The following is an 11,535-nucleotide window of genomic DNA, read 5'->3' on the forward strand; positions in this document are numbered from 1 at the left end:
GGCCTCGCGCGGTCGGTCGTGTGGGCGGAAGGACAGTAACCGCCTAGGTGCGGTGCTGGTGAACTCTTTTTTTGTCACTTTCACAAACCACACACTATATCAGTGTCACGAGCGGCACGGATCGCCACGGAGCATGCCTTGCATTACTTCTGCTCTACTCTGCCGGAACGCATCGTCTGCTTCGATCAATCGAACTGCAGGAAAACTTCGATGGGCGTCGATGGAGAGCAAAGATGTGCAACGGTAGAAAGTGAAAAGTGTGAAGCTACGTGAAATTGTCCTTTCTTTTCCCTTCGAACCTAACAAAATTTGTAATTGGTTTTAACCCAGATTCAGCTCGCCGTTAGAGCCTAAAACTGTCATTATGAAACGTATAACAGAGCGCTCCGTCCGCACGTGTGTGCCAATTTGGCTGTCATTAATCAAAGCCGGCGTATCTCCGACCTCGCCCAGACTAATGCCCGACGTGACATAATAAACCATTACACCAAACCGTTCATCACCAACCCGTAATCCGGACGTTGATGGGCCATCCGGAAGTTCCTCCCGGTCTGCAAAGCTCTCACGGGTACGGTCCTGCAAATGGCCTGTCAATTGCAAGCCGGGCCCGGGAACAAGAAACCTTCCACAGCTGAACTTGAAACTGCACTGCACACCGAGCCAGCCCAGCGTACGGGCAATAAATTCTCTTGACCTTTGCGGCCACCTTTGGACCGGTCTCTGGGTTGCCGCCTGGGTTGGTTGGGCCACTCCTTGGTGCCACGGAAGGCCGCCAACAGCCAGCCAGTCGGTGAAGGAATAAGGTTTGCCCTAAGAATGCCGGTACGAGCCGATAAGCCGTAAGCGGTGTCTATCGGTTTTTTGCCGGTCCAACTTTCACCGAGCGCCTAGGGGGTTCCGGAGCCCGAACCCGAAAGGGTTTGGCTGACAGTCAAGTTCACCAGCGACGTGCGGGTTTTGCGGGTGTTGTTCTCTTCGGTTCTGTGTGCCACCGGGTTAATTGCCGTGAGTGGCGTGGTCTTTCACTTTCCTAACCCGTTTCCGGCACTGTTCGGATCGATTGTTTTGTTCGACTTCTCTCCGATCCGACCGGCGAGTTGTGCACTTAGCCGATCGGTTAAGCTCGCTCCATAAATAGCATTAGCCTACAATCTATAGTGCCACATCTCTAAACTCACGCTCGTTTCACGCTCTTGCTTTCAGATCGCACCTTCAGCGCCACGACGGGGAACACAGCCGTGTCCGAGGGCCCGAAGATGGGACACACCGATAAGCCGGACGCCACCGGACGACGGCGGCGGCGGCCGCAAACTTCCCAGACTACACAATGTTGGCCGCCGGGACTGGCGCTGCTGCTGGGGCTGCTGCTCAGTGCGTCCATCGTACAGACCGGTGAGTAATTACGCGATCACGCGATATCGCCGGCCGACGTTTGTAAAGTAAAAAGTAAAGCCCTCCGGGAAGAGAGTTCCGCGCCGGGAAAGCAACCTCGCCTGGGAAACTGGGCAGCCCGACCACCGCGTTCCACACGTGACCGGCAATTATCGGTGGCGATAAACAACTTAATCACTGCTGCCGTGTTTAACGGGAGTGAGAAATTCCGCCACCGAACCGATCGGAGATAGCGGGAGCATTTTGCTCGCCATTCTAGCCCGCGTCTCACTTCCAGGCGGAGTGTGCTCTAATTCGGGAACAACTGATCTACGGACTTCCGACAGTCCCATTCATCAAATTCCCTCACTAAGGTGATTGTCGCAAGCGAATTCGCAGCGTCTAGTTATGCATTTGACATTCCCATTACGCCTTCCGCCCTAACGCCCGTGACCATCAAAATAGTAGTTTCATCGCCGTGGCCACCACCACCATTATTGATTTCCGCCCGAGGCGCAGCAGAATAATTTACAGGCGACCGTAACTTAGACGCTCGTTTGAATTATGTTTAATTTGAATGCAATTAACCATCCACGCCGGTCGGGCAGACGACCTAATGCCGGATGGTCATCGGACCGGACCTCCAAGACGAGGAGCTTGACAGTCGTCGACGACGGGGCCGAGGCGGAGTTTATTTGCGTCGACCGTTTTGCCTTTCGCCCCGCCGTAATGCTGTCACCGCACGCTCTCGTCACGCTCGAATTTATGTATGTCCCCACCCGGGGTCTACCCGGGGACTCCTAGGTCCGTCGGTCAGCGAATTATGGTCTATAGCGAAACCCTGGGCCGGGGCTGACCTTGAACCGCGACCGAGCCGCACGGCGCCATAAACACCCAACCCGGCCCGGCCCAACTCATTTATGGAACATTTTTGTCCAGAGTACCGCGCCGTACATACCAGTGAGTCCTAGTGCCGGAGAAGCCGTTCCCCGTAGCCGGCAACCCAGCCCATAGTGCGCCGCCGGAGTCCGATCGAAACGTCCCGTGTGACCTTCGAACCCAGTGCACCCGGCTGACGGTCGAGCCGGCCGAGGAACCTAGCGTGACCGCCGATATTCGAGGTCCGTTTGCTAATTACGCTTGCAAAGCACATCCATCCGCCATCGGGGACTGATATGACGGCGACGATGATGTTGACCACCGGTGTAGGGTTACAAATTTGGAAACATTGTCACGCCGCACGCTCCAGCCTTGCCAAAGGTCAGGCGCCGCCGTGCGCCTTGGGAGTTAAGGTGTCCACAGGGAGCTACTTCCGGTACTGGACGGCCGGTCTTCGGCACAGCAGGACATTCGCACGCGCGCGTACGATCGATCGATGATTACGATCAACCCAGCAGGAGTGGAATTTCCGAATTCCGAGAAATCGTGCGAGTTATCGTCTGAAAAGTCCCACCACTACGAGGGCGTCTACCTTGGTTGACGACCGACCTGACTGCCGTGGTCTGGTTCCGTATAAAAAAAACCCGTTCCAGTGTACGACTCAAAACTGGTTGGATATTCCCAAATGCAGGCCATCTAAACATACCGCAACTCTGGGCAGGAAATTCCGGAAAGACAGATGACACAGTGCGCACCGCTACACAGTCAACGAGACACGCTTGTAGCTCATCCCGTGGAAGGCCACGAAAGGACATACGGCTCGTAATTTGTGACCAATAACAACCCGAAGTACATGAACCGCAGCGCGGCTTGCGTGTCGACTGACACTTCTCGGAATTTCTTCATTGACACAGTCTGCCGTCTCGGTAAATCCAGTTATTTTCCCACCGGGGGGGCCACCGTGCCACGTTTCTGTTGCATCACCTACCACCAGCTGGAACTAGTTTGGCCCAAGTTCAATGCTTTTGACCGTGGGCTCGACTCTGTGGATTCGTTTTATCGCTGAGTTAGAAGGATCGGTTACTTCTTCGAATTGCACCAGCGGATCGGGAAACGGAACACTCGGAATACCCCGAACCACCCCGAACCACACACACCATCAAATAACCGCGAAGCGACCTACGGCTGACCGTTGTGGAAACCTGAACCTCGCTCCGAACGGAAGGTGTCCGGTGCAACACTCCGGAGCCCACCGGTAACCTTGGCCAGAGAGAGTAGGGAAAGAAGCGCCCTGACCATATGTGGAATGCAAATTATGCAAATTTTGGCTTCTATCTCTAGGTGGCGATCGTCGCGGAGGACGATGACGTCGCCGGTGTCGGTTATCGGCCACGGAAACTCGCCACCTCCGGGGATATATCACTCGACGTAAAGGGCACGAAGTGTCGCTATCGGGTCAATGTCAGACTTTCGAACCATTATGCAACGATCGTGGGCTGACCACTAATGCTGAAAGGATCTGAATGTCACGCCACTTTCTCGGGAAATAACAGCTTGGCAGAGACAACCAGCCGCCGACGGCCGTTTGATGCTGGCCAGAGCCTGCGAAACTGCACCGTTTGCATTCGGCAAACAGCGCGACATGGAACGTTGCCAAAGTAAACGTCCATACCCTTCACCGACTCTTGGGACACCCTTGGTCGGATGGATGCAGGCACTTTTGTGCCTCGAAGACGCCTGTTGATCCGGCGGACTTCAAAGCCAAAGAAACCGAAGAAAATCAATTAAACTCTGCAGCAGAACGTTCCGGTGCGTTTCCTAGCCGTGCGGTGTATTAATTTCCTCGTCAAAAGCGCAGCTCCGCCGTTGGCCGCTTGTTTGTGCGAAACTATTTATCATCGCATGGCGGGACCATTGTCGTCACCACACTTGTGTGACTCGTTGTGACGGCGGCACCTTCATGGTCACTCTCCACGACTTTGCCCAATCATGACGGTCGTCGGCCATGCCATTCTGCCACAGCCGAGCCGCCACAGTTCGCGAGAATGAGTTCGGATTCTTGTTTGTCTATTTGTTTCTCCGTCCGAGGGTTGTTTTTCCACGTACACAGCCACACACACAAGATGCATTTAACAGTTTTCGATGTTTTTTTTTTTACCCGGTTGAACGCACTAGGCTTATTCGAAGACGGAACGCCTTCCAAGCAAGACAGACCCGCCAGGATGTCACGTTCATTTGTCATTGGCGGGGGGTCGCGGTCGAGGCTAGATATTTGCAAACCCCTAGCCAATGCCTAGCCCGGCGGAAGGCAAGACCAACGACGACGGCTACTATTACATCGGCTCTTCATTTGGCTCGGGGCGCGATAATAACATACTTCGCAGCCGTGCGAAGCTGAGATTAGCCTAGAACACGGATGCAGCGGGCTTTTTTTTCCTTGCTCTCGCTCCAGACTCTTGTGGACTGTGTGACTTTGCACAAAAAAAGGAAACATTCCAGACATCGGACGGTCGGCAAGATGATCTCACTGCTCGGGTATGTCTGCCGCCTGCCGATTGCGGCCAATGACAACAGCAATGACCACACGATCGACGGCCGGTAATTGTGATTAGGGGGCAAATTATAGGTTGCTACAGGTCCGGATCAGGAAGAGCACCCCGTATGTAAGTGCTCGAAAAAAAAGGACCAGGAACCGGATGTTCGATCGGGCATATCCTAACGGGCCCACCGTGAGGGGTCAGTTTTTGGTGGATGTTTCTGGGTGAAAAGGAAGACAATGGGCAGCCGTATAAGTCGTACTTAAGTCGGTGTTAATTTCGATTAACGATCTCGTAACTCATCAGCCATCGGTGCTACCGTCATCATCACCATCGTCATGTGTGCGGGGAGCCAATCAGCCAGGGATCACGATCACGATCCCCCGGTGGAATCGTGATCGGTGTTTTGCTGACAAACGTCAGACGATTGCTGAACGCTCCTGTGTGCGATTCTTTGCAAAGTATTCCTCGAATTCATTCCGAAAGTGGTGAAATTCACTCCACGTATCCGAGAAGCAGAAGATTTCTTTCCACCGACTCACACAAACACGCTGGAACATGATTAATGACCCACAAGCTAACCCCATCATTTACCGTCCCCAGGTCCAGTGATCCGATCGCGCCGCATGATCCGTGAGATTTATGTCGAAAACTCTCCGTCGGCGTCCGTAGCGGCGCCCGAGGGCGCCTCGGTGGAGGCCTCGGGCGATGGCGGCGATAGCAGCCCGGCCGCAGATTTTGTCGGTAAGTCACAGAGTCGCACACACGCACGTCACCGTGACCAAGCGCAGCGGACTGTCGAAAGAGGGCGTGAAGCGGGCGTTTTGCACCGCTGCTCTGAATTCGGCTCAATAAAAGTGAAAACTTTCATTAAAATTCCTCCCCCCGCTCTCTCTCTCTCTCGTTTTCTCTCCCGTGCACCACAACCATCGCTGGACACACGAATGCCATCTGGGAATGCCACGCGGACTGCGGACCAACGCAGCAAGTGACATGTGCCTGCACGACGGTGCGTACGTCGAGCGGTCGGCGATTTCGTGCGAAAAGAAGCACGGTTGCCGGGCGATCCAGAAGACTGGCGAGTGTTGTGCAGACTTTCAGTGCGGTACGTCGTGAATCCGGGTTGCCCCTTGACCCGGTGAATCCGGTTACGCAAAACGGGCCGCACGTCAGGATTTTCCTTTACGTTTGGTCCTTTCTCCTACAAGTTGGAGTTTGTCAAAACCAGTTGTTGAAAATTTGAGGAAGTTGTCGTCGACAATAGATCAGAATTTTGACAAACTGATCAGCTTTTTATTTCCAAAAGAAACTCAAACAAAAAGGAACACCCTGTACTTTGATTTACACTGAGGCAAGGGTCACCTTGTTTTTCTTCTGCGCCGTGGCTTGCTAGGGATTGGCTACTAAACTAACTTTGAGTTTCCTTCGCCAATTTGCAGAGTGTCAACGCGATGGCAAAACGTACGCAAATGGCGAGAAGCTTTTGGACCCGAACACACCGTGCCGGTCCTGTTACTGTCAGGGTAAGTTTCCTGATAACAATATTGATAACGGCCAAAACGTCAAGCTTTTAAAATTTAGCAAAGTTATTAAATAGTTTCGAGGCATCGTTATTGGCCACACGGTGGATAATTTTCTCAATAAGCCATTTTTCAATTTCATCCACTTCAATCGTCAATTCACGACGGTCAATCGCAGGCGGCGAGGTGACGTGCAATGAGGTGAGCTGCTACAAGCGGAACGATTGCGACCCAAAATACATCCCCGGCCGGTGCTGCCCGGAGTACGACAACTGTCCACCGCTGGGTAAGGGAACGAGAGACCGTGTTATCTCCGGTCTGGCGCACTTGTGCCGTCGGGACACACAGGACTAACTTTCGCACTCTTTCTCCAGAGCACTTCAAGCTGACGGAATCCGGTAGCCCGAAAGAGGGCGCTGGCGTCGCCGGCGGTCAGGAAACGAACGAAGTGAACGGAAGTCACGCCGCCGAGCCACCGCTCGCTGCTTCGGAGGCCACGGACCTCGCTGCGGGACATCAAAAGATCCAGCAATCCCAGCCACAGGAGCAGCAACAACAAGCATCTGCGAGTTCCAGCACCGCAGCGCCGGTGACGACGACCGGTCCGACGGCGGCGACCGCGACGGCAATGTCGAACGATAATCCGCTCGGTATCAAGATCAAAGAAATCACCAAACCGGAAGAGATCCGCTTGACCGACAACCGACCGGCACCGGCGCCGGAACCGACTCCGTCGCAGAGCGAAGAACTGGTCAACCTGGAGCATCTGGACGTAAACGTACCGGACGACGATGGGGGCAACGGAACGAAAATCGTGCGACACACCCCGGACGGGGACAGCATGCGGTCGGAGTTGGACGGGCCGCGCGAAGAACCGCCCAAGTCTACGTCGGCCGAGAACCGGGTGGAATCGTATGAATCGTCCACCGGCGGAACGGTCTCCGAATCGGACGAGTGGCTCGACGTGAAGGAACAGTCCGAGTCTTCCGCTTGGTCCACGACCCCGTCGGCTAGTGTCTCGTCGACCACCGCGCCACCACCGGCTCCATCCACGAGTGATCCGGCCCCAGATCGGAACGAAGACAGTGGCATGAAGCCTGCAAAACCGTCGGACAACGGTCTCCCGGCCGTGGTGCAAATCGGTGACAAGCTCGTGATCGTCGACCACAACCAACCGAAACCGATCACCGTGATACAGGTGGAGGAAGTCGAGGGGCTGCAGCGCGGCGAGGACGACAACGTGTACGATCAGGAGATGTACACCGAGCGGTCACCGGCAGCGACCGAAACCGGGCGGGAATCGTCGAAGAAGCTGAAGCTTCACCAGCCGGCCGACCCGGAGCAGGAAACACTGTCCACGCAAGCCGATTCGAGCGGGTCGTACGAAACGGTCTGGCACGGTGGATCCACCGAGGTGGTCGGTGTATCGTCGGAGGAGGTGTACGATACGCAGCTCTACACCGAGGGCCCCGAGGATGCGGCCAGTAACGACACGAACACGTCGAAGTCTAGCGAACAAGACACGGTCAGCAAGGAAGACTTTCTGCACATGAACCCGTCCCAGGAACCGGCCAAGATCGTGAAGGCAGAGCAAACGACCACCAGCAGCAGCAGCGAAGGACCTTCGTACGGTAGCTCCGAGGAGGGAAGCACCAGCCTGGCGGACCTGTCGACCTCCCTCGGCCCGGACGCTTCCGGTGACGGTATGATCTTCGAGACTCAGTTCTACACCGAAGGTCCCGGCACGTCCTCGGAGGAGGTGAAATGGCAAGGCGCGACCGAGGACCCAACGGTGAACGAAACGTCGACCGCCGCCTCGTTCCCGACGCGCGATCCGGTCCCCGTGGCCGACGATCTGGTGACGCACGGGAAGACCTACATCGAGGACGACGAGCACGATCTCATCCAGCCCGGCTTCCAGCCACTACCGGAGGACTTTAGCCTGCCGCAGCGTGACCAACCGTCGCACGATATGATGATGCCCGACGAAATGGAGCACGGTTCGGGTGCCAAGCAGGAGAAGATCCTCTCGGAAGTGTTGGAGCTGACGCGAAAGAACGCGACGACGACGACCGGTCGGCCCGACGAGGCGGTCGGATCATCCGCGGAGGAGGTATCACCCGCGGTGGTAGAAAGTGGCAGCACGGAGGAAACGTCAAACTCACCGGCGTGGCTGAAGGAGGACCCGAAACCGCAGTCAAGGGCCCCGGGCGAACCGCACCTGGTGCCCGAGTGGGAACGCTCGAATGCTACGGCCGGCAATAACTCGTCATCCGCCTCCGAAGAGCAGGAACTCGAGTCCGGTTCGGGAGAGCACGCTTCCGGTGCGCTGAAGGTTGGTTCCGAAGAGGAGGTGGAAGGCTCGGGAGAGGAAAGTAGTACTACCGCCGCCACGGAGGTGATGGCTACCTCAGCTGCACCGCTCAAGGCGGGCGGCCATTCCGAGCGGGAAGAGGATGGCGATGAGCAGGACAAACTGGAGGTCGGTTCGGCTTCGGCACGATCAGCGCTGGACATCGATGCAGCCCCAGCGACGGCCACGACGGCGAACGAGCAGTCGGACAGCGTGAAGCACAACCCAAAGAACGACGTCGAGAGCTTGAAGTACGACGAGAACGAGAACGATGCCACGGCCGACGAAGCGATACCGAAGAAGGTCCAGCAGCTGGAGGTGAGCGTGCTGGAAGCGTTCCGTGGCCTGCCGTCTCCCACGCTGACCAGTGTCTGAGGGCGGGCCAACGGGGTCAGCCAAATCCAGGTGCCAGTTTAGTCCAGCATTCCTTTCGAAACAGTCTCGGGACGCGGTGAGGGACCGGCTTGCTGACCACCGTCAGCCATGTGCCATCGAAACATAGATTTCCTTACATAGTCCATCGCTACATCGGACCGGTGCCTTGTGGTGGATTTCCGACGCCAGCGTCACAGTCTTACGATTCGTTTAGGAACCTTCACTTCCCGCTACTACTTCCGGTGCAGAGTCGTTTAGTTTACCCTGGTCGGACGGTGACTGTGAGCACTGGGGACAGCAAAATTGGGCCAATTATTTATTTACGCACCATCATCCCCGTTATCCCGGGGGGTCGCCCGGATACAACTCACTCTACCGGAAACTTTAGCACTTCGATGGCCTCAGTGAGTCTAGGGTAAGGACGAAGAACGCAAACACGGTCCACCGAGGGGCTGCTGGTCTCAGGCTCAGCAGCAGCAGCAGCAGGAACGTGGCCGCTGGAACGGGCCAGTGTGATAGGAGCGCAATGGAACGGTTCTCGTCGGTGCCAGCCCCTCGATCGCGGCCGGAGCGGAGCGGAGAGTAGCGAAATGGGGCGGAAGGTAGTTCGGTTCCCCGAAAGCCATGCATGCCCTGATTTAGTTTACACTTAAGAGACAGACTGTTGTGTTAGGTCAGCTAGTGAGTACATATTTATTAATTATCATACTATTTATAGACCTACCGACGGATCCGAAGGCGATGCATTTCATCAGTCCTCTTCGTCGTCCCGTTTCTTCATTGAAAGAGGACCATTTCCTTAGATATCCTCTGCGAACAAACTCCGAGGGTGTGGAGTGATGTGTTGCGTAGGATGTAAGCGTACGATGCAAAGTGTTTCCGACCTCATGTTTAACTCGACCCGGTTAAACGGTAACAAGAAAGACAACCTGCGACATGATTCGTTCGAACGGTTGACCAAAAGCGCGCGTTCACGGTTGCAGCCAGTGTAGCAAAATCCGGAAGCATTTTTAATTAATTGAAAGATGTTTCGTTACTTTCTACTATTATTACTACAAACAAAAACAATTCATACTATAGAGTTCACGCATAGTTAACGTAAGTAATCAAACTGTGTCGGCGGCGGCCCAGGAGAAGCTGAAATATGCAGTAAATAAGCCTAAGAGCGTAGTCTAGATGGAAGGAACTAGATAGTGAAATTAATATTATTCAAACTGTAAAAAGTGACTATGGAATTAATGGAATGGAATAAAGATTTCTACGCAGAACGAACGGAGAGCGAGCGTGGCACACGCAAACGCACACACCGCCGCAACAGATTAAATGGTGTGTACTTTTTTAGTTCTTTCCAGCAGCGTGCACCAGGAAGTGCAGGAAAATTGATGATCACTCGTTTGTCCGTCCCGCGCAAACCTTGAGCACGGCGGGTTCAAAGCCCAGATGCAGATGTGTCGTTCAATTTTTCAATTTCCAGCTTCCCGATGGCCTTTTGGCAAAATTCGAACGCGATCAAGCAGGTGACGCACCGGATGCCTACATTTAGGCGCATTCACCCTTCGCGCAGCAAAGGTTCGTTTCTTGCGCATCAAGTCTTTCGTTTTTGACGCAGCACTACCAATGGACGACTGTGCCTAAGTAGAATGATTAACTCCATCGTGTTAAGACCATAAACCGGACAAGCATTGGAATGCACAAGTTATCGTTTTAAAAGAAAGAACATCGAAATCGTTTTCAAATGAATTAATCTCCGAAAATCCGAACCAGCATTAAGTGTGCTCCGCACTGTAAGCCATTCGACCCCACCGGGCCGTGTTACTTAAAACACTTACAAGCGTGCCGCTGAACATGCTGCGCTACCAGCTTCTGGGAGCAACATAAATCGATCAATATCGACAGACCGATGTCGATCACTGTCGGTCCCTCGACTCGATCGGCATCACACCCGTAGCCACAGGCTATGCAGTGGAAAAGAGAGAAAGAAAACCAATATCCCGTTCCCCGATGCGGAAAACGTGACCTCGGCCGCGCGCCCCGTTCCTTCCGTTGTGCCGTCGGGCTGGCGGGAAAAAATGAGAGTGAAAGTTGACAGTTTATCACTTTTCGATTCGTGATCGCGGTACGGTATCGAATGCGGATCGGCGCCCCAGAGCACGCGCGCGTGTCAGGGTGTGTGTGTTTGTGTCAGGGCATGTATGGACCTCTAGCGTGTGGCCCCAATGACCGAGCACCAGTGAGAGCTAATGAGTATGGGGCGTCGCAGCACGCGTCACATCCGCGCGTACGCGCCAAAGCATACCATTCGTGCTCGGGCCACGCATGGGGCCTGTTTGGTAGTCGATTATGTTGGCTGTCGCTTCCTGTCTCTGCGTTTCAGGTCCCGCGTTTTGCGAAGGCGGTTGCGTATTGTTTTATTGACCGCTACTGACCGTCCGTTTGGCCATTACGCAACCGGTTCCGTGTGTTGAACGGACAATTTTCGATCTGGGCTGGGATCTTTCGA

General features: G+C 54.7%; 1 protein-coding gene across 1 annotated transcript; it reads left to right on the forward strand.

The window, feature by feature from the left end:
- The first annotated feature begins 233 nt into the window (after nt 1-233).
- On the forward strand, nt 234-9,035 carry LOC128271176 (uncharacterized). The gene is made up of 7 exons (XM_053008617.1): nt 234-243; nt 1,204-1,392; nt 5,391-5,531; nt 5,773-5,892; nt 6,227-6,310; nt 6,486-6,593; nt 6,682-9,035. Exons 1-7 carry the CDS (start codon nt 234-236, stop codon nt 9,033-9,035), a joined length of 3,006 nt encoding a protein of 1,001 aa, XP_052864577.1.
- The last annotated feature ends 2,500 nt before the right edge of the window (nt 9,036-11,535 follow it).

Source organism: Anopheles cruzii, chromosome 3, assembly GCF_943734635.1.
Source record: "Anopheles cruzii chromosome 3, idAnoCruzAS_RS32_06, whole genome shotgun sequence".
NCBI classification, from domain to species: Eukaryota; Metazoa; Arthropoda; class Insecta; order Diptera; family Culicidae; genus Anopheles; species Anopheles cruzii.